The sequence below is a fragment of the Mycteria americana genome, chromosome Z, assembly GCF_035582795.1.
Source record: "Mycteria americana isolate JAX WOST 10 ecotype Jacksonville Zoo and Gardens chromosome Z, USCA_MyAme_1.0, whole genome shotgun sequence".
In the NCBI taxonomy this organism is placed as follows: Eukaryota; Metazoa; Chordata; class Aves; order Ciconiiformes; family Ciconiidae; genus Mycteria; species Mycteria americana.
In genome coordinates, this window is record NC_134396.1 from 20,364,476 (window position 1) to 20,388,133 (window position 23,658).

Sequence of the window (23,658 nt, forward strand, 5' to 3'; positions counted from 1 at the left end):
GTTTTTATATTTTTTCCAGTTTGGTGTACTGCATTTAGAAGTATACTGACAAGTTGCAGTGTTGAGAGGAGAACAATAAAGGGTGAAAAGAGGATTGGAAACATGATCCTTGAGGTAAGCATGAAAGGATGGGGTGGTTAGTGAAGAAAAGAAAAAACAATGTACAGCACTGCACATACAAATGTTCTCTTAGGCTGTAAGGGGACTGTGATCAATCATGCTCCTGGACACAATGACAAGGGACAAAAAATAACTGACTTACATTGATGTGAAGTTTGATTAGACACCAAATAAAGTTTTTTTACAACTACAAGGCTGATGTTGTGGGTTCTTCTTCACTAGACGTTAAAAGAGCAAGTTTAGACAAGTATCTGCCAGAGCTGTGCCTAGGCTCAGTCCTCCCTCAGTACAAAGGGATGGACTGGGGGTCCTTCTAGTCCCATGTTTCTGAGAGAGGGCTTGCTGCTATTAGATGGAGAAGAAAAAAAAGATGTAAAAAACAATACTAGGTTATCAGACAGACTCTCTGTCCCTCTTACATGCCCACAAAGGTCTTAAATGCTTATCTCTGTGACCTTACCACTCCCTGTCCATTATTAGAGCTGCGGCAGGTTTCTTCGTGTCCATTGGTGATTTTCTGGCCTTTATTGGGACTTTCCCTTCTGCAAAACAGTCTTCCTTACCTGTTGTCATCTAAGTGCTTCCTCTTCAGAGTGCTGCTGAGGGAGGTTCCCCAGGTTTCCAGACACAACTTTAGAAGTTTTTACTACCATCTCCCCAACAAGTCTTCCCTCTTCTGCCTCACACAGAATGCCATTCGATAGTGACTGCAAGAAATGAAGACTTGAAATTTGTATTCATTCACTTCAGGAAGACACTGCAGCATCTCCTCTCCTCACACAGACACTTCCTCTGGAGTGGAGAGCATAGGCACAGTCACACAGCAGTCAGTGCTGATGCCACCACTGTCCTGTGCATCAGGATGTACAGACACACCCTCCCCAGCCACAGGGGAATCAGCATACAGAAACAAGCGGTACATAGGCAGAACTGCAAGTGAATTTTAAAAGCAATTTCTGCTGTGAATTTTGGGACTAAAAAAGCAGAAAGTAATTTCTTTCTGAAAATGTGACTGTCCAGTAGGTCAGGTCACTGCTTTTCAAGTGAAAAAATACCTGAACAAATAAAGTGCTAAGAACTAACCAGAAAAATTACCAAATTCATGTTTTGTAGTAGTAAATACACATAAATATCTGAGGATGAAAGAAAGAGTTTGCTGTTTTCTAACTCTTTGACATTAAAAATGTGTTCAGGTAGAGCAATTGTTTTCACTCTTTCCCACATTGCAGGCCTCCACTTTGCAATGTTCACTTCTATATAGTAAAATTCAGTCTAAGGACAGCAAACTTTTTTTTTTTTCCAGTTATCCTTCTGAAACCCTTTAAAAGTTGTCACAAACCCACAGCGATACATAGCCATGTTAAAAATCACTGTATTAGACAAGTGAAAAAATAAGGCTGTGAGACATTTTTATCTGCAAAAGCATATTAGCAACATTCCTGTCACATGCACAACAACCTATGGTTCTTTTGGATGTGTTGAAGCTACGGGATGAAATCCTGGCTTCAGGATTACTCCTTGTCTGTGGTAATTTGTGTGTGTTATTTTAGGACAAAGGCTGCCCTTTCATTTTCACCTCTGCCATAAAATGTAAATCCTGCCATAGATGGGGAATAGTCTTATCCACGACTGGAAAAAGGTTCCTGTTCAGAGAATTGACAGTCTCATGATAAGAAAGGAAAAATGAGGGCTTATGGGCTGACAGAAGAAGCACGAGGTAACAGGGACACAAGAGTGACCAGCCTGACAAGGAGTGGTTCAAGCCCATCAGTGGTCTGCATCTATCCATCTGCTATCAAGCGCTTGCAGCTATTGCAGACAAAAACCATACTAATAAAGGATTTGAAAGGATCCACGGAGAGCTGCTTTGGTATTTATTGAAAAAATCTCTGAAGTGCAAGGGAAGTGTGTGTATTTCTGCCAGAAGTTAGGGTAAAAGCGCAGTAGAAATTTGTTCTGTTTTAAAAAAATGAAAGGGGTAACCCCCTTGTAATTACCTTATACTCGTCATTGGGTAAAAGTACACTCATGGGTAGTTACTATAGATTAGTAAATCCACACCAAGAATTGCTTCACACTAATTTGTTCTTGTCACTACACATTGAGATAAGATAAATTGAGCTTGCTTACCTTAACTTTTTCTGCTCTTCACCATTTAAGTAATATCTTGTAAATTTGATTTAAGTTTTTCAGTGCAATTTAACTGCAAATTTTTCCATCTGTGTCTTTTCCTTCTTTCTTCCCCTGTGTGCCCTGCACAGGGCCTCTCTAACGCCCAAAGACTGGGACTAGTGAATGCCTGGTTGACTTTTTGCTGCACAGAGCAGATGAGATCGCTGCGGTATTTCATTTCACACTAGGAAAGCTGTGAGGGGCCATAAGCCTTGGGGCCAGAAAGAGCAGTAAGTCATGGGGCCAGCAAGAGGCCAGGGGCCACAAGGCCAAGTTTCAAATTAACTGCATAGTAAGAGCATTGTACGGGGCGGGGGGGGGGGGGGGGGGCGGATAGAGGATATGAATCCTGCAGCGGCCAGACTACTGATTGCAGGCAGTCCTAATAGTGGAAGATGTGGAGGGTGAAACAATAAAGAATCTACATGTTTGAGCAAGCAAATTTGGGCAGTCTTAGAATAGTAAAGCTGGTTTTCAGCCTTTGTGAAGTGTCTTCTCTTGAGTTGCTCTATGATGGTAGAACTCTCCTAGAGAACTTTCTACATCTACAATTCCATGTGGCATCTTCTTTGAACACACTTACAGGTCTCTGCATTACTAATGCCCTTTTCCTATGAATAGTAGAGCTGACATGGTTAAAGGCCTGCACACTTTATGCACATTAATATGTCTGTCTGTGTGACAATCACACATCTGACTGCAGTATCAACATGGTGTGAGAGGACAGACTCGCCGCTGGCCAAGGCCGAGCCCATCAGTGACAGTGATAGTGCCTCTGTGGTAACATTTATTTACCTTTCTTAAGAAGAGTAGATAAAACTGCTGCACAACAGCAGCTGGGAGAGAGGAGTGAGAATATGTGAGACAAACAACCCTGCAGACACCAAGGCCAGTGAAGAAGGAGGGGGAGGAGGTGCTCCAGGTGCCAGAGCAGAGATTCCCCTGCAGCCCGTGCTGAAGACCTGAAGGTTGTCCTCCTGTAGCTATGGACAGGTTGTTCACCTGTCCATGGTGGAGCAGCTATCTACCCTGGAGCCTGTGGAGGTCCACAGTGGAGCACGTATCCACCCTGCAGCCTGTGGAGGACCCTATGCCGGAGCATGCTGGAGCAGTTCGTGAAGAACTGCAGCCCATGGGAAGGACCCACATTGGAGAAGTTCGTGGAGGACTGTCTCCCGTGGGTGGGACCCCACGCTGGAGCAGGGGAAGAGTGTGAGGAGGAAGGAGCAGCAGAGACAATGCATGATGAACTGACCTCAACCCCCATTGCCCGTCCCCCTGCGCCACTCAGGGGGAGGAGGTAGAGAAGTCAGGAGTGAAGTTGAGCCTGGGAAGAAGGGAGGGGTGGGGGGAAGGTGTTTTAAGATTTGTTCTTATTTCTAACTAGCCTACTCTGATTTGATTGGCAATAAATTAACTTTCCCAAGTTGAGTCCGTTTTGTCTGTGACAGCAATTGGTGAATGACTCCTTGTCCTTATCTTGACCCACAAGCCTTTCATAGTATTTTCTCTCCCCTGTCCAGCTGAGGAAGAGGAGTGATAGAGCGGCTTGGTGGGCATGTGGCAGCAGCCAAGGTCAACCCACCACAGTGGAACACACAGACTTTTGCTAATAAGTCACATGGATGGACCAAGTATCTCATCAATACAGATAACAAGATGGCACCACTTTTACTGGAGCGAACATGGCTCTGCAAAGGATGCCAAGGCTGTATTTGTCCACGCTGTGGAGGGTGATGGGAGAGGTTAAAGAAGAGAAAGCTGGAGGATAGATGTACCTGACATAGCTGCTTGATGTGCTCTAAAAGAACCTCTCAATAAAAGGAACTGCAAGATGCATGTTTCTTTCTTTACACCTTTCTTTCTTTATACCTAATTTAATAACACCCCTAAGATTGCTCTTTTCTAGGAGTGAAAGGAAAGAAGTACAGTGAGACGGTCAGTGGCTGTGATTTTACATGTTTTATATGCTTGGTTTGTTATGCTTTCATCTGTCATGTAAATCTTACAAAGAGTAGGTTGTTCCTTTTTGTAGATGGGTTAGGCACTCCAGAGTCATTAGTGACAAACAACTAATTCCTTCTTGGCTGTCAAATCTTGCTGGCCCTACCTGTGCACTTCAAAAGGTGTGCAGCCACCAGAGCTCCCCCAGCAATGTCTGCCACCAGTTCTTTACTTGTCAAATCCATGTCTCCCACTGGTAAACCCCAATGTTTTGCCCATTAAATTCTTGATTTTCTCTAGTGATAAGTCCCAGGATCACTAGCTGTAACATCTGCTAACGAGTATATTCCAATGAAATTGTTTATGATGAGGGCGGTGAGACACTGGAACAGAGAAGTTGTGGATGCCCCGTCTTCGGAAGTGTTCAAGGTAAGTTGGACGGGTCTTTGAGCAACCTCATCTACTGAGAGATGTCCCTGCTCCTGGCAGAGGGGCTGAACTACATGGTCTTTAAAGGTCCCTTCCAATCCAGACCATCCTATGATTCTATGTTTCTAAGTACACCATATGTCACTGGAACATATGTTTGGGGCACAATTCACAGAAGCTATGCTGAACACATGGTCAGATGTGTATCTTGTAGCTACATAGCAAGCTTGTATTTAGCATGCTACACAGCATGCTTGTCACTTAGTGTACGATATTCACGACCATGACACCATGAGATCTTGCTACCTTTCCTTTTACTCCTTCTTTATTGGAAAAAACTTTGATCGAGAAGTCCACCTAGGCATGCTGTGGGCATCTCCCTCACTGGACATTTAAGAAAAATCAGCTCAGACAAATATCTCCCAGTCTTGGTCTTGCCTCACTGCAAGATGGGCCAGACAATTTGTTGAGGTTCCTTCCAATCCAACATTTCTTGGAAAGCATCAATTGCCCTAAGAAAGCATAAATATCCCTAAGACACCAGAGACAGAAGACATGAAAATACACGGCAAGATGCTAGACCTTCCACTTCTACATTCTCTCTTCAATGCAAAGGTTTTACAAATGTATTTAGTTGTGGGAACACCTCCTTTTCCTGTACAATACCATGGCTGCGATGGGGTGTGGTCTTTACTGTAAAAATTATCATGGCAATCCAAAATGCTGAAGAAGACCTAAAGGCCCCTTGTGGCAGGTGGGAATGTGTGTGTGTGTGTATAAGCTATTGCACATATATTCAGAGGATCACCCCAGTTCTATGTAATGTAATGTATAAGATCCCTCACTGCATATATTTAATGTTATTGGTGTGAGTAGTCATATTAAAGGTTGAACATACTTTTAAAAATTTGCAATGTAAGCATGATATAGGAGAGAAGGCATGGCTACACAAACTCACAGTGAGATTAATATGATTACCAGAAGAAGCACTGGTCATGACCAAGCATCTTTCATCAAGATTTCTGTAAGCCTCACAACCTAAGTTAAAGCAGAAAGTGTGTATTTATTTGCAGGCTTTGCACGGAGGCTCTTCCAGACATAAAAGATGACACAAAAGAAGTAATAACAGTAAAAAAAAAAGAAAATGGAATGCAAATCTATTTCTAAACAATGTTGGAGGTGACCTGTGAAGGCAATAATTTATTTATTGGAGGATTTCTGTCTGAATTTATTCCTCTGCCTTAAGATCATATCTATCTTTCTATTTCTTCTTCTAAAAGACTTTATGACCAGGATTTTAATAGTACATCCATATCATAAGCAACTAAGAAGGGAAATATTTTTATTAAATTACACTGTGTATGTTAAAGTCTCCTTATCTTCTTCAAAATATCTGGTCAATAACCATGACAAAAAATGGATGAAAAATTTTTCACCAAAAAAGGCCCAAAGGTTCTTGGTCCTTCCATGAAACTCAGCAAAAATGAAGGTAGAAACCTACAATCAATTTCTAGGTTCTTTCCTTCATTTGTCACGAAAGCAAAAAATACAGGAAGCGGAGTTACTAATTTTAAGAATTTCCTGACAGGGTTAAATTCTACTCTTATTCCATTAACATGTCTTGTTTTCTACTACTACATATTGCAGAACAATTTTCACTATATAACACTGCGCATAAAAATTTTTCTGTCTTTCTTTGAAATGCAAGTGCAATATATAATCAGTATTACTCTAATTAGGATAAAAAAATGAAGGTAGCAAAAAACTTGGTCCTCCTACATGGAATTGTACGAGTTGACCTCTGAGGTCACAAGGATTCTTGATGGAATAAGTGTATTTTACTATGACCTAAAGGATATTTCCATATTAAACCCTTCTTCTGTAGCCAACAGACCTTTGTCAAAGCTTGGTCATAAATGGATTTTTAAGGTAATCATTGAATTTAAAAAGTTCTGTTCATGCTGTCTCCCAAAACCCCTCTTGTAATCTGATAGTTTCAGCAAAGTTACATTATTTTGGACATGCACATAATCATTATTAATGCACTGACTCCCTGCTCCTCTGGCCCCTGGAGTGACAAACCTGTCTTTGGCAGATAGCACTGAGAAGTCCATGGAATGGCCGCTGCCCCCATTTTGTGCCCAGCCTCCTCTGTCCCGCTGATGTCGCCACAGCTGCGCACCTAGTACATCCCCAGCTCAGAGCAAAGGATCACACGCTATGAAGCGAGGGGTACATTGCATAGCCTGAGTCAAGGGCCAGTGCTGTCCTCTCGCAAGAACCCTTGTTTGATTTTGTTGTTCTTCAGCTCCCTGGCATGCAGGTCTTCTCGGGGGTGGACGCTTGGGTGCCGTGGCCAGTGGCGGTCAGTGCTGGGGAACAGAGTTGGCTGTTTTCCTTTGGAAAACATGCTCCTGCCAGTAATTCAGTTCAGTTGGCCCCCCAGTCTGGTGAACAGGAGCAGTGGTGAGGGCTTGGGCTGGCCCACAGCGTAGGTGTCTTGTTGGAGATGGGGAGGCAGCCCTTACAGCCCTTACAACCTTTCTTGCAGAGGGGATATTTCACCCCTAGCCTCATGGTGAGCTGCCCAGCGCTAGGAGACTATGCGTGGCCTTGCTCCTTCCTCCCTGCAGGTTCCATCGATCTCCAAGGCAGCCCCGGGCTCCCTCCGTGTGCCGGGGCCGCAGGGCAGGTATCACCACCCCCACTACGGCGAGCGATGGCGTGGGTACCACCACAGCCACCGAGGCTGACCATAGAACAGGTGCCAGGGCTGCCGCCGTGGTGAGGGATGGCACAGGTACCATCCCAGGCGCCATGGCGGGGGGCGATGGTGCAGGTACCACCACACAAACCGCCACGGCGGTGAGCAATGGCGCAGGTACCACGCTACCCGCCATGTCGGGGGGCGATGGCGCGGGGGCGCGGGCAGCCGCCATGGCGGGCGGAGCGGGGCGAGCGGCGGCGGCTCGAGGCGTAGCAGCAGGAGCGCGTCAGCGGCGAGGGGCGGGGAGGCCGCCGCGGGAGACGGTATAAAGCGCCGGGCAGCAAGAGCGGACACAGCTGGAGGTAGGCTGGGGAGCGCTGTAAGGGAGCCAGGCCGCTTCCTCCATTCATCTTCGCCCGCCGCTGCCGCGGCAGGCTGCCCGGCCGGCCGCCAGGCCGGCCGGCCGCCTGAGGCGAGGTGAGGTGAGGCGAGGCGCGGCGCGGCGGGGGGTGAGGGGTAACCTGCTGAGGCGTCCCGCCTCTCCGCAACCCAGCCGGGCCTGGCCAGGCGGGTGGGAGGACTCGGCGGCCGCCTGGAGCGGCCGGGGGAAGGGAGGCAGGCAGGCCCGGCCCGCCGCGCTGGTGGGCGCGGAGCGTGCGTGCTGCCCAGCGGGAGGCAGGTGTGCGGGCCGGAGCGGCCGCTTGCCCCGCGGCCTCGCGTCCGCGCCCGCGGCAGGCCCCGGCGCCAGGTGTCCGCCGGTATCCCCGCCGCTATCCCCCGCGGGCGCCGCGCTCCCTCCCTGGGGCAGCGCCCGGCCCCGGCCGCCCTCCGCGGCCATCGCAGCGGCGGCAGGCCGGGAGGCGGCTCTGTCTGGCGGTGGGGTTGGCCAGGCTCTCCCGCGGCGGGGGGCGGCCCGGCGCGGCCTCCCCTCGGCCGGGCCCACCACCCCTCGGCTCGCCTGGCCTCCGCGGGGTGCGGGTTGGGGCTCGCATGATGCCAAGTTCGGTGCGAGTTCTGGCCCAGGCCACTCCGTGTTGGCTACGGCCAGCCATCTTTTGTGGGGGGCATCTATTGTAGCTTTGCGATCTACGTGTTATAGCCACACGCATATGTAAGATCTTTTATACATACATATACCTTTACACATATATGTGAAAATAATAATTGGAATGCTACAATAGATGCCTCTCACAAAAGATGGCTCTGTGACTGTATATGTGCAAATACATGTGGATATGCAGAGTCACACACACTCTTCTGTTTTCCCATGTGTGAGGTTTTTTGAGTTTTATTTTGACGTAGGGTTGATTCTTCTCTCTTAAAACAAGGGAAAACATCTTGCTGAAGATAGCAGTTGACGTAGCATTGCTGTCCTGCTTATGGAGTGTTAAATCCAGCCTGGGAAAGTGGGTTACTCTGGAAGCTAAAGCAAAAGGTTTTACTAGCCTTAATGGAAAACAAAATATACTAGCTTACTGATTTTTATATACATATTAATGTCCTATTTGGAGGAAACCATTAAAGAGTGATCTTAAAGTTCTTCTGGGCTGTGGAGTTTTCAGTATTAATAATGAGAAATTTGGAAAACTAGCCTGTAGTGTGGAGATGCTGTCCAGCTGATACTTGGTTTTTTGTGTATGTGCATGCAGGAGAGAGGAGGGAACCTTTTCATCTTTCTGCTTAAGTGCAGATACTTGGTTTGTGTGTTGGGCTGCACCATTGGTCATAGTCTGGTATATAACCTACTAGTTTTTAAGGGGAATAAGTATTGTAGCAGAGTAATCACTATAATAAAATCAGTGCTGCCTCGTTGGAGGACCTATAAAGATAGCTGCAGATCAGAGTGGTCGTGGTCTCACTTCTCCTTCAAACTCTTCCTATGGAACTGAGTACATCTTCTCTCTGTTTCCTTAACCACACCAGAACCTTTCTTGTTTAATTGACCTCTGCTTGATTTAGATACTGAAGAACTTCTTTCTTCTTGTGTTAACGGTGGCTAGTAAGAAAACATTTTAGCACCTGTTTCACAGAGGGAAAACATCAGGGCAGAGAGTGGTTTATACTATAAATGTTTAAATTCAGGTGTTGTTAACCTCAGTGATCATCTCAATTTCAACACTTTTATGAATGAAAAGCTGCTGAGGACCCTGATATAGCAGACAGGTGTGTAAGTTGCTTCCCCATTCCCCTTCCCCCAATCTGATCTTACTTAGCATCTGCTCTGTATGGAACAAATGTTTTGCAGTGCCTTTCTTTACTGTTGTGGAAGATGAGTAATTTAAATGGGATTCTACTGTACTTTTCCAATATACTCTTCTCCAGCAATGCGTGATCAAGACACACAGTACCAAGTCTTTTTGGAGTGTTTCATAACTAGCTCCTTTACAAAGAGGCATTATTCTGAGAAATTACCTGGAAAGTACTCCTAATTTCTTCTGTATGCATATTAAGGTAGATGAAGTCTCTTCACTTTAATAATTAAAAGCAGGTTTCTTGTGGGTTTGTTGGGGTTTTTTTATGCCTATTAGTATTGTAAAGATAACACAACTCAGCATGAACTTAAAACTCTCCTTACTCATCCAAACATCTTGTCTGTGCAGGTTGGTTTAAATAGTTGTAATTGCATGCCTATTACAGTGCAGAATCTTTGCCAGGGAAAGATGGAGGAAGTCCACTTCAGTGCTAAGGCTGACACTTATTAATGCCTTTGTTTTTATTTTTAAATGTGAAAAATGGAAATGTTTGATACAAAATCACTGATGGATACAAGGATAGCTGATGATGGAGATAAGGACAGGATGACACCAGGGAGGAGGTTATGTGTGAATTCCTTTCTGCTATTAGAGACTTTCTTGCTAATGTTCTCAGACATAGAACTTCAGTCCTGTGGTAACATGTTTACTGATAGCTAGTTTTTTTTATAATGCAGCTGTGATATGTTGAAAAAATAGCAGTGGCTATACCCAGATAATTGTGGGAAACAAAAATGAACCATCTGCAAGTATGAGACTGCTGAAAGCAAAGGCAAACACAGAGCTGCTCAGGAATGTGCTCTATCTGCTAAGGAGTTTGGAATGTGCTGTATCTGCTAAGGAGTTTGCTAAATATTTGTTCTGATGGCTGTAGGTATGGCTAGTGGGGAGAAGCAATTCATTTGGGGAAAGATGGTGTGCCCTGAGCTGCTGCTCAATTAATTTTGGGGAACATAGTGTGCCCTGAGCTGCTGCTCATTTGTGTGGTTCCGTTGGAAAGCTTAGAGAAGAGGGATGTGAGTTGGTTGATGTTTGAACAGATTCTTGAGGACTCTGAGCAATGAAATACTCTGATGTTTTATTCTTCCTTTGTTTTGGGAACAGGACTTCTACATAAACAAGAAATACCAGACCTTGCTACTTATTTTTTTTCTTCAGCTGGAACAGCCTACAAGATGCCTGACTCTTTTCTAGCTTCTTAGTCATATTGATGCTAGGCTTGAATTTGTGTTTCTTGAATGCTTATTTTTAAGAGGATGGAGTTTATTTATAGTTTTAGTTCATATGTGCCTTTTTTCCATCCTTCTGAAGATGGGATGAGGAAGACAAACATATTCACTGCTGAGTCCACCTGTGAGCTACATTGGGGTAGTCTGTCTGTGTGGCCTTTGTAAAGGTGAGGAAGTACTGGTGCTGTTTTGCATGGACATATGGAAATGCTTACACCTACAACTGTATTTGAGAATGGTGTCACCTGGGGTGGTAGCTTGATATATCTCTTCACAAAATGACTGGGCTCAGACTGACACTCAGTAATGACTTCATCATGTCTGTGGCCCAGTTGTGGTGTCTGAAAGCCCTGATTACTTCCTTTGAACATTGTTCTTGATGTCTGTGGTATTCTTGTCATCTGACTTTCACCCTACCTTTCCCTTGTGAAAGGCAAGGTAAAGTTCTGTCTAGTTATCTGTGTCCCTTGCTCTTCTGGTGTTCTTTGATCCCACCGTGTTTTGGTAAGTCCACAAACTGCATTGCCTGTGAAGTTCATAATTTTGTTGTACATTGTCAAACCTTCAGCTGTATGCAGCTGAAAGAATTTGATACTGTAGAACACTGAGCACAAATAGCAGGTAAATTTGAGAATTCACTTTTATTAAACATCAAATTTTTAACTATCTGTTATCTTCTGAAGATAATTTTAATAACAGTTGGAGATAGCTGCTTATTCCCTTTCTAGAAAAAATGCAGTTCTTAACCTACAGTAAGGTTTAAATTCTTACTGTTCCAAATACGTTATGCTTAATGTAGTGCTGACTTCCAGATTCTGGTCCTCAAGCTATTGTAAATGGGCCACAGGGCCACAAAGTCAGACTCAAACTTCTCAGTTCTGTGTGCTTGCTGGTCTGCAAGAAAGTTTTAAGGTTGACTGACAGGGATCTGTTGTTTCAGTCTTGTTTATTTGCTTTCCCTCCTTCACTTCTGTGACTTACACTTACTCCTGGGAGGATCCCATGTTAATTTCTAACCCCCTTTCTGCATTTTCATTTGAATTGCCCACAAAACCAAGGCAATTGCTGCTTTCTTAGTTTTAGGTCTCCTGCTGCAAGTGACTTTAAAAACAAAACAAAAACACCTACAGATCATTTTAAAGAGGCAAAAAGAGCTTGAACACTACTTAACCCTTGAATTTCCTACAGTTCCTCTGCTGAAAGCCATTACCTCCACAGACTTCATGTGGCATAGTTGTAGCTCAGGCAACTGTTTTAGTAACTCCTTGGGTATGGAGGGTATGATTGCAAAGCTTAATGACCTGCTGCTCACCGTTTGTAACCATGGTCACCATCACATTTGAATTTGCATGTGGAATATTCTCGAAGCAGCCATAAAGAGAGTTGCTACTGTTTGGCTGATGAGCAGTAACTCATTAGACTGTGCTAACATGTGTCTGTAATTGGCTGACCTAATCTGTGCAGCTTTGAAGTCCCCCCCCAGTTGTGGGGATAGGGGAGAGAACAGCACAACCAAGTGTTTTAAAAATAGATGCAAATGCGTGCATAGGGTTACTGCAACACCAGTTTCACTGTGTTGTTAGGTTAGTTATGTTAGGCTTGATAGTCCACCAGCTGCCTAACCAGATTCAGTGTTTTTTTTGTAAGTATGGTCAAGAGAAGGGTTTGTTTTATTGTTCTTATCTTTGAAATCACTAGATGTATTTATAAGGTGGCCCTTCCAAACCGGACAGATAATGAGGAAGGTTTAAAAACTGAGCAAGTTGCCAAGAAACTTGGGCACCAAATGGGAGTCGGGGATGGTCTTCTGATAGCAAATGGCAAATAAAGCTGCAGAAAGTCAGAGAGGAGGCATATCTTATCACCTTGTTGAAGAGGTGCCTGGAGAAGCAGGAGGCAAACCTAGTGACACAGAGTTGTGGAAGATGAGCAGGGGCAAGAGCAGCATGGCTGGGTGTGTCTCAGGTGGCCGGCCAGTGACCTGAGAAGGGAGGCTGAGTGTGGGCTATGTGTGCTGAGCTATAGGAAGATCTTTAAGAGCAGATGCTGAGGGGTATAAAGTGCAGGAGCAAAATTGTAGGGGGCTGAGGGTGGAGCTGGAGAACTGCAAAACAGCTGCTCTAAACTGCCGAGGCATGGAAGGGAGAAAGAGCAGTGACCAGAGAGGAAAGGTGGGTCATTAAGGGTATCTGTGTGGGGTTTGATGTTATCTTTTAAGACCCTATGCGGGTTTGTCTTGTAGTGAAGGGGAGATAGAGGAAAATGGGAGACTAGAAAGAAGAGTGAGTGCTGAGCACAGGAGATATCAGATATATGTCAGAGAGGCAGATCCAGGAAGTAGTAATCCCACTTAGTCCTGTCTTTCTGTCTTTTAGATGTTACTTATTTTCAAACACAACTGGAATGGATTTCATTTTTTGTATTGATATATTCACCTTGAATCTGAGAAGCTCAAAGGGAAGGCATGAAAGGTTTCTTTAAGAAACTAATTTTTCAGATTTATTAATTGTGGCTATTTTTAGTAGTCTCAAACACAGAATTTGAATTTAGTACATCTCTGGCATGCTTTCCTCGTAGGAAACACTTGTGCATATTAATTTCCCAAAACTCTCTGCTAAAGAAAGTGCTCTTTAAGAAACCAGATGATAATCTCATTAAAATGTGAGACTGTAGAAAAATGTAAATAGCAGGTTAGTAGTTTGTATACCTAAGAACTTAGTCTTTGATTAAATAGGCTACCTAATCAAATACTTAATTTTAATCACTTGAGCAAAATGACAGTGGTGTTAAGCATATGCCTGATTAAGCACCTGTGTAAGGACCTTACCTGCCTAAGGTGGGTTTGAGAGTGAAGTTGCATAATATGTTCTCCTAATACTCTGTCACCTCAGTTTTGATAACTGGTAAGTTTTCTGTCTCCTGTTTTCACTGAAGCCATATAATTTTGTAGTTGTTAACAGAGTTTGTTTTCTGCAAATCTAACCACCACTTGATTAAAAGCACTCTAATGTTGTTGCTTATGCTTTCATTAGGAGTATCTAGTTTTATGTTAGTACATTCTGGTTGCAGTTTTGCCTCTTAGAACTACCAAATGTTAATTTTTTTATTAGATGTTAGAACATCCTGGATATATTTAATTGTAGAATGAACTTTTAAATACTTTTTTAAGACTGTATTTTGTTTTAATGAAATAATACACTTCGAATTTTTTTTTAAATTGAAAAGAAATCACATGCAAATTCTTTTTCTTTTTTTAATGTGGAGGACTCTCTCCTTCCTTGTTCATGTTTCTTTTGACAAGAGACTGTTTGAACCCAGTCACATAGACCTTTTGACCATAATTCTTGCTGATCTCCACTGCAGTTGTGTTTTATGCCAGGACTGTGGAGTTGGATCCTTTATGTAGATTTTGTAATTCTGTGTTATAGAAGTAAATTAAAGTTAGATTGTAGTGGCTAATTAATGAATGGAAAAGATTGATTATTTTTGTTTGTTTATTTGCATTTAAATCAACAGCTTTGATTTGTGTCTCTGATAGAAAACCAGAGCTGCATAAGCTGCTTCAAGCAGATCATGGATAATGTGGTTGGCGTATTAATCCAGAGCTCTTGGTGCATGTTGACAACAATTGCTAGACCACTGCCCTGTGTTTCCTTAAGAACTTTATATTTGGGATTTTATAGGGTGTGAGTAGATGTTATTTGGGGTTTTATGTTCCTTTTGTTTAGTTAAAGACTTTTTTTTCCTTTTGGAGAAAAAAAAAAAAATAAACCAGAGCAAATTTATCTGAGTTGGCAACATCTTGTATTTGATTGACATGTCTATATTCTGTAAAAATGTGAACAAAATCCGTGCTGCTGGGAAATAGTATTTATATGCCTTAGTACTATGGTGCAGGTAAGTGGTCTTCAAACCATTAGGAATACATAAAAAAACCCCTTTTTGAATTAAAACCTAAGAAAACCTACCTTGAAATATGTAGTTATTTGAACAATGAAGGTTTGAGTTGTCTATTCAATATGGCAGATCGAATAGTGTATTATTGTTGTTTCTTCAAGCCTATATGGTTTTCAAGAAATTCTAATATATACTCTATTGTTTAAAAAAACAACTTCCCTTTCCTAAAGTGTCTTCCTCTTCCTGCAGTTGATGTACATTACATTACAAATTAAAATGAATAGAGCTTTAAAAGAGATGGGGATATTTATAAAACATAAAAGCTTTGTTACAGTAGTGGTCTAAATAGTTAATTATGGGACAGGTTTTCTCTATGTATTTCAAACTAACAGGAGTCATATACATCAGATAGGTACTCTCTATATGTATTTGAATGATTAATTATCTTAGCATAGGTGTAAAATGTACTTGTTTTTATATTAGAAAAGGAAGAACAACCTTTTTACTTATTTAAATATTTCAGACTGTATTTGGATAGAAACAAGAAAAAACACTTTAAATTGGGAGTGGTTGTTTTTCTGTATTCAACATCAAATAATTAAGAAACAAAAGCAGTGAAAGTGTTTTGTGTATGTGATAGCTGGTAGTCTAAGTCAAGAAACATTTATATAATTTGTCTGTTAATAGAATTAGTGTTAGTAGAACTTAACAATTTTAGCAGTGGCAGATGTGGTGCTTTTTTTTCTAGTTGAAGCTAGAAGACTGAAAATACTACTTTAAAAAAAATTTTTTTTTTCCAACTTTTATGTAGCTTCACAGCTTTCACCAAACCAGCAACTGGACATTGCAAGGTGGGAAACTAACACAGCAAAATGGAAATTATGTTCCTGCTGCTCTGATTGAGAAGGTGATTGCTGGTTTTGTGCATCATCAGATCTGGTTCTGGAGCATGGCTCATGACTTCCACAGTCCTGGCTTGGTTCTCTGGAACATCAGCAGCTAGTATATATATGGAGATATATATATTTAGTTTATTATTTGTGTCTCTTCTCATGATGCTACCCCAGGTGCAGCTTATAGCTAGTCTGGGAGATCATGGTAGATTATATTTTTATGATAGAACAACTTGGTTCAAGGTACGCGATGATTCATAAGAAATGCTTGGCAGTCCTTGAGGAGTTCTGTGATCCAATACTTCAGCACTTGTTTAAATTGATTAAAGCTTAGGTCAGGTACTACTGCGGTTTACTTTTTGTCTGAGTAGGCCAGTACTTCATCACAGGACTGGACCTGATGCATGTCCTGCAGGCTGGGGCTGGATTAGTTATCCTGGTTTAGCAGAAAAGTTCTGCAGGTCATAGCTTGAGCACCCCATTGTCTTTTCTCCAAACTTCAAATTTTAATTAAAAAAAACCCCAAACCTAATTAAATTATAATTATTTGTGGTTAAACAGAGATTTAAATCTGAAGATTGTTCACCTGCTACATAACTGTTGATTTAATTTTGCACATATGTATTATACCAGGCATGTCTACCTGTCCCAGTTATTTTATGTTGAAAAGTCCTTGGTGGGTTGCTCACGGTTTGGTGGGTTTTTTAGAAGGAAAATGAGCTGTGCAGTTAAGTTGTGCTGTGTAAGCAATTGTCTACTTCCAGTACTTGTCAGATTTTGATACAATTTGTGTTCAAGTATCTCATGATCTCGGTAAAATATTTCTCATACTGGTGCCTCTGAGGTAATGATTATTTGCATTTTGTAGATGAGGAGTTCAGGCAGATCAAGTAACATGTCTGTGCTCACATGAAGTCTGTGCTGGAAGTTCATCCTGGTTCCTCTAAATCCTTGGCTAGCAGCCTAACCACTTAGACTTCAATTCCCCTAAGATAAAGGCATCCAAAACCAATTTTAAGCTATATTTAAGCCCTCTGACATGCTGTAAGGATTTGCATCTTATCTTTCTGCTATTTTGTGGCACTTGGTATTGAGGGTCCGAAAGGGGATGAACAGATCTCTCAATTCCTGCTGAAATCTGTATGTGAGCTGGAAGCTGCATGTACTGCATGCAGCTTCATGCTGCTCTCCTTCATGCACTTTTAAGATGAAATAGGAGTTGCAGCTATAATTTATAATTAAATCAATTTGCAACGTTGCCCACTTATTCTACATTTAATTTTCTTTTAACCTTAATGCTTATGGTAATAAAGATTTTGTGAATAAGGAACTGCCTCAGTTGCACAGGAATGTGTTCACTCATCCTGTTAAATGTAGTTTTTGTTGGTGTTCCTTGAATTGATCTCTGTTACCCTCTGGTGCTGTAGCTGTTCTGAAAAAAGGACATGCCATTTCTCGCATAGTAGCTTGCATAATGTTGACAAGGGGGAAAGTCATACAATTCCACATTAGAGCAAATGTTGCTCATTTGAGTTTATTACATACAATCTTTAATACTATTATGTGAAATGATATGGTTATGAAGAGTGTAAGATTTATTTTCTTTCACTTGAAACATGAACAGCATAATTTGCTTCATTTAAAATAAAAAATTTTATTCCCCCCTTCCAAACACATGCTTCTAACATGCCTTTTGTACAAATGGCTGTGATGAGTTTGGTTGCTTAAGGCTACGTTGTGTGTGCTCGGTCAACCTGACTGCTAACCAATTGCAGTGGTACCCCATCCACAGAGCATAGTCCTGCGATGTGTGACAAGGATTTGATCTGACAGTTTTACAGTTGTGCAACACATGGAGGCTTAGAGCAACAAATAGAGGCATGAGGGACTGCATGGCAGAGACCTGTGCTGTTCCTGCTGTCTCTGCAGAGAAAAATGTGTAATGCTCTCATCAAGGAAAACAGAAGAACTATTTTCTTTCCCTTTTTCTCTCTCCTGCATTACTTGAGACTGACTAGATGTGGAGCTGTCTGTATTTTTACTTTGTTAAAGACACTGACAAACCAGTTGTGTTTTCGTGAGGTAAATGTATTAACTTATTACTATTGGAAGCCATTTGATTTCTCTTTGGTAGGTGATTTTGCCTTTTGAAATGAAGATGCTTGCATTTTAGACTGTTGAACTACTTCCTTATGCTCTGCTGTAGATTGGCATGGGACATTCTCCTTTCATCACCTGCTTAATGCTTTTAATGTAATTTGATAACTTTCTGTGTATAGTTACTGATTTCTTCAGGGTTCTAGTGAAGTTTTATGTTGTGAAATATTTCTGATCTCATCAACAGCGAGACAAATGACATCTCACAAGTGTTTGAGAGCTTGTCACTTCACATGTCTAATCTGCTGCATGGTACAAATGATAGATGGTTTTTTAGCAGGGATGCTGAGTATATTTTCTTTGGTTCAGTCTTGAAGATTGCTCTATATTGGCTTTTTTCTGCATAACCCATTCTCTGTAAATGATATAAGATGAAAAGTCAAAAGTGAGTTGAGAGTGGATAAAATCAAAGTATGCTATATGAAAGTGTTAAGTAACCCAAACAGCTAAACAGAAAGGAGCTCTTTGAATTATTTTGAGGGTAATTCAATGAATTTATTAATTAGAAGAAAAGAGGTTTTTGTCTTTTTTGCTTATAAGCAAAGATATGGTTGTTGCTTTTCTCTTTATAGCGGTGTAGTGGTTGGAACTCAGATAATCTACTGAATTTCTTATTGTGTCTTTTCTTCTTTGGTCCTGCATTATTTAGTTCTAAAAAAATGTCAGGAATTATTACCTAGAGGCTTTCAGTTATAGCTTGTGGCCTGCTTGTCTGTTTGTCATGTAATAACAAAAGCTCAGCTCAATTTGTTATTCTCAGAGTTATCCAAGCACTTAGGTATTTCTTTAATAGTGGAGGGGGGTTTCCCCTTTCTGCCAGCATACAGAAAATTAAATTTTATGTTTTTCATGTGTCTGTGTTCCCTTAAAGCAGAATTTACCTGGCCTGTTGCAGCTAACCAGGTGCTAAAGCCTCATCCTCTTGTAGAAGCAGTGACATGTAATCTCACACATCACCTCTCTTCCTGTTCCTCTTGCAACATACTTATATCAGGCTAGCCTGATATACATGTACTACAGTATTGCTGGTGTGTTTCAGAACTGTAATATGGGTGGGCAAACCATATCTGCTAGAGGTGAGGAGAACAGCAGTGGATTAATTGCTTCCCTGGCGGCAGCTTCTCTAGCTGCTGTGCATTGCTGCTGTGTTCAAAAGCACACATGCCTTGCTTCTGGCTCTTGAAGTCCCTTCGTCTGCAAACAGGAGGAGTAAATGGAGTTGGCTGGTGTCAGGTGTCTCTTGCCTGCTTCTGCCCTGTTGACAAGGGCAGCACCTGGAAGGTGGGAAGAAACAGGTGGAGAATTAAGAGATGCAGCTAAGCATCTGAAAGGGGCAGTGAGCAATAGCAGGAGGAATGTGAGAGACTGGAAGAGAAAGCAAGAGAAAATCCAAATAACAGATAGGGGGGAAGGAATGAGCTGAATTTTAAAGGAAATGGCTGTGAGGAATGTGTGTGCATATCTAAACAATAGTGTTCATGGAAAGCATTAGTTTTTTCATCAGCAAAAGCATTAAAGCTAGCAGTTGTAAATGCCAATGAAATCATGTCCAAGTTTGTTTTTCAATTTTAACAGAAAAAAAAACCTTTTTTGCAAGGAGCAGCCTCATCTGTTCAAGCAGCTTAATAGTAGTATATTGCTGCTGTTAAAGCTTTTAAAATGCAGACTTTTTAATTGCTGCTGGGTGAGTTGAAATAAGTTGTTCTGCATTTGATTTACCTGTGTCAGTAGAGCACTGAATGGTGGATTAAAGGGAGGGGACTGGAGATACAGGAAAAATATCATTGGAGACTAGGATTTAAAATAAAATTAAAAAAGACTCCATAGTAAAGACTACGAATCGTAAATCCCCTACAAAAAGCTTTGTGGGTTTGAGAGTTGGGTGACAAGTTCCTGGGAGCTGAGCGAGACAGATTAAGAGATCTCTGTGTTCCTCCAGAACAGGTTCTCATGAACTTGTGGTAGCTCATGCTTGTGAGAGTTTGGTCTGTAGCTTGAAAGGAGTGGAGGGGTCTGTTTCTGTCTATAGTTTGATAGACCTGGAAGAGCCTTAGCTGAAGAGCACACAGTGGATTCCAGGAGCTCTTGTTCATCTTAATTTGACACCGCTTTGACAAGAAAAATTTGAATCTAAGAGCTTTCAAGGAGCTATTGCTATTATAGTTGGTCTTCAGTGCTTTAGTTTTTGTCTTGTCACCTCCTTAAAGTGTTTCTTTAGTCTGTTGTGGGCTCTTGTTTTTAAGCAACTTGTAGCATCTCCTGTTCACAGTTGCAATGCTTTTGGAAACAAGCAGCTGGTAGGCTTACTAACTGGCCAATTGTTGAGAGAAGTTCTGAACAATGCTTTGGGTTTTTCAGTGATGGATTTAAATGCAGTGTCTCAAAAATAAAAGAACTCCTCTTCCTTGTTGTCATCTTTTGGGCTGTTTACTTTTTATTTGACTGGCCACTTATTGCTTAATCTGTGGCCTCAAACATCAGCTGGGAGGGATATAACTGAGTCTGCCACCTCAAGGCAGTATGTGGTCTATTGTACATGTGCTGCAAACAGGGGGCTTGTATGTTGGAAATCTGCTACGTTTGGGTCTAGGGTGTTCTATGGGCTAAACTCATCCTTTTCTGCTTATAAACACAGATTGGGTTCATGTATTATTTTACAGACTGGGTATTAATAAGCACCATTCTAATTAAATGCCTGGAGCATTTCTCCTTTCTGGGTTGGATATAGAGGGCTCCAGAGAGCAGCAGAGGGAGGGATGTTCAACAGTCTTAGTTACATGTTTAGTAGGAATATGTGATAAACTGTGCATTGTATCTCTCGAACTACCTACGGTAATAATGCTGTTTATTTCTCAAGAGGATGTCATTCCCTGTGGATATGTTGAACACCTGCAGTCATGAAGACTTGGAGAGCTCAGCAGAGGACTACTTGTCTGGTCTTCGACGCAGGAATCCAAACTGTCCTGAATTATTGCCTCTGCCAGGCCATGGCAAAGTAAGAACCAGCAAATACCTTAGTCCCAGTTTTCTTGACATACTTGTAAATTTAAAAAATTTAAAATATCCAGTCCATAATTATTGAATTACATAATTATTTTAGTAAAGCTCTTGTATTTTCCAAATTCCTTTTTGTGTTAAGCTCTACTTTTTTTTTTCATTCTGTAATTGGGTTTAAATCTGGGCATCAGTGAGTAATTGCTGCTTCTAGGCAATGGATCTGTATGCATTAAGTAATTTTTAAAAAAACTTAAAAGTGCAACTGATAAGTTAAAATCTTTCCTAAAAAGCACTAGCTCACACAGTCACAAAAATCTATCATTGTAACTAAGGGGTTAATGATTTACTGAAGCTAACTGGCTCTTTTTGTATCTCAGTCCTTCAGTGTTCTTCATGGTTGGGTTCAATTCTTGATCAGCAAGTTTCACTAATTTCAGAAGTGATTATTTTCTTTTTATCTGAAATATTCCCTACTGTTGTTGGGAGTTCTAGTAGAGGCTGGCTGTGACTCTTTATGTTTTAAACTCTTATCCCTTGTGTGATAAGTTGGTCAATGTTGGTTCTGTCTAGATGAACATTTCTATTAGAACTAGTACCAATAAAAGCAATGGTGTATAGCTTTAATGAAAAGTAAGTGAGCTGAGAGGATTCTCTGTGGGAGCAAAAGGTCAGTGCTGCAGATTCCTTGGCAGAAGCAGGGTCTTGAGTACTTTCCTGCATTTTTGCAGGTCCTGTATGCCTAAATACTTGTTTGTATTAATATCCTTGTTTGTGGCATAGCATCTCATAATCTTGAACTGGGTAAGCAAGTCTATTTACCACACCATAATGTCTGTCTAGTTTTTATGCATTAATTAAATATTGAAAACATGTGAATTTCAATATCAAAATGCATTTCTACAAAAGTACTCAACTCCTTAAAAGGTGGATTGATTTGACCCTTCTCACATTGTTCTGAGGGGAAATGAAGCAGACAACTTTGGAATTTTCAAAATTTGTGCAATTCAAGGGAAGAGAACCCTTTTGAATCCAGCCCCTCCCCACCTTAGCACACTAGGGCTCGTGTTAACAAACAGCAGTTTTGCTGTGCCAGTTTTTCTGTGCTTGACTGCATGCCTTGTTCTTCTGTTGGCTTTGACAGCTTGCACAGCTGGGACAGTTGAAGTGAACATACTGCTGGCTCTTTGCACAACTTCAGTTGTGCACAAAAATGCAAGCTGCTGACAGCAGAGAGCTGTAACAGTATAAATTACTGTAGCTAAATCTGCCAGAGCTTGACAGAGCTCTTTGTAATGTGGTCTGTCTTTAGGAAGAAATGCCTAAAGTAAGGGCTGGGGTCTGGTGCTTGTCCTTTACAGTTAACTGTTAAGCACTTGATTTTCAACATTCATCTTGCTTACCCTGCTAAACATTTGCTGTATATTTTACTAAATTTGTTTTAGCCAGAGTCTATTGAAGTATTGTACATTCTTGTTTCAGGTTCCTATTAGGTTGTCAAGTGTGGGCTTCGTTCCTCTTTATGGTGAAGAGCAGACACACAAAGTTCTTGCTTTATTTGCACCAAGGGACTCGCTCACAGGTTTCATGTTAAGATTTTAATCTCTGTGTTGCTGTTTCTTTTTCTGTGACATGTATGTGTAACCAGGCCCTTGCTCGTTCCATGCTAGTGTAGCTCATAACTTTGCCACTTTTGCATTTGTTGTTCACTGTGTTCTTGTTCCCATACTATTATTTTTGTTGTGGATTCATATACACAAGTGATAGAACTTGACACACTAATCAGAGTAAAATTGGACCCATTGAATTCAGAAGATACATAGCAAAATAACATGGTGCTCATCTGAATCCAAGTACAACTTGTACCTCTTGATCTCTTTATGTATACCTCGCCTCTCCAAGAGGAACTTACTTGAGCATTCATAGAATCCATTAATTTGCCCATGAATTTAGATGGTTTTTATTAGGAGTGATTGATCAGCATCAAGTGTAAATTTGTTTTTAGCTTTAGGTCCTAACATAGCTCTAGCTAAGATGATATCTCACTGGTTTTGGGGGTTTTTGTCTCCCTTCCCTTCCAGTCCTCCATGTTTCCTTCTCTTTCCATTTAATGCCATGTATGTGATGGCCAAGTTTGCCACAAATGCCCATAGATTAAACTCTTCCTGATTGCTAATCACATAGCCATCAGCCTTTTTAGATTCATCTGACTCCCTAAAACTTGCACAGTTTCAATATCAATATCCATTAGCAACCCAAAACTAAAATACATATATGAATGGGACTCCTCTTGGCAGGCCTGGTTTTTAGTGGAAGGAGGTGCTAGAGCACAGTGATGAAGGATAGTGCTTATGTCTGAAAAACAGTTCCTGTATGTCATACTGCACAAAATCTGCCTTTGGTTTTATTGTTCTCAGTTCTTAAACAAGTTTTGGACTCAGAAGCATTGCATATGGGGGGTGTATAGCACCACATTTGTTGTGCTAGGGTAGTAAGAGCTGCATTAATACAGTGCCAACTAGAAGATGCTTAACTTGGTTGCTACAGTGTTATTTCTAATTGTTTAGCAGTTTTAATTAATATGTTTCTTTTGGAATGGTAAGAATCACTAACTTTATTTCCCCTTGTTTCTTTCAAGCTGCAGCCCTGTATCTTGCTGACCAGTGGTGGTCAATTGATGACATTGTGAGAACATCTGTCCCTGCTAGACAGGGGCTTCTTCAGGTAAAGTGCTCCAACATTCACCTAGCAATTATTCTTATCTTTCAAGATAATGGCAAGTAATGGCAAACAGCTAGTGTGTGAGATGTTACATGTTTTCATTTCATTCAGAAATGAGTTGGCTGTCTCAAATCAAAAGCAAG

The 23,658-nt window shown here is 41.5% G+C and overlaps 1 protein-coding gene across 3 annotated transcripts in view; it reads left to right on the plus strand.

Annotated features, from left to right (window-relative positions):
- Positions 1 to 11,005: 11,005 nt before the first annotated feature.
- The window catches only part of FAM169A (family with sequence similarity 169 member A), a 30,380-nt gene continuing 17,727 nt past the window's right edge, over positions 11,006 to 23,658 (plus strand). For all 3 annotated transcript variants that reach the window (XM_075526965.1, XM_075526967.1, XM_075526966.1), the window contains exons 1-4: positions 11,006 to 11,020; positions 20,658 to 20,795; positions 22,277 to 22,376; positions 23,433 to 23,518. In XM_075526965.1, coding sequence (XP_075383080.1) covers positions 20,661 to 20,795; positions 22,277 to 22,376; positions 23,433 to 23,518 — 321 coding nt within the window. In that variant the 5' untranslated portion in view covers positions 11,006 to 11,020; positions 20,658 to 20,660. The remainder of the gene's footprint in view (positions 11,021 to 20,657; positions 20,796 to 22,276; positions 22,377 to 23,432; positions 23,519 to 23,658) is intronic.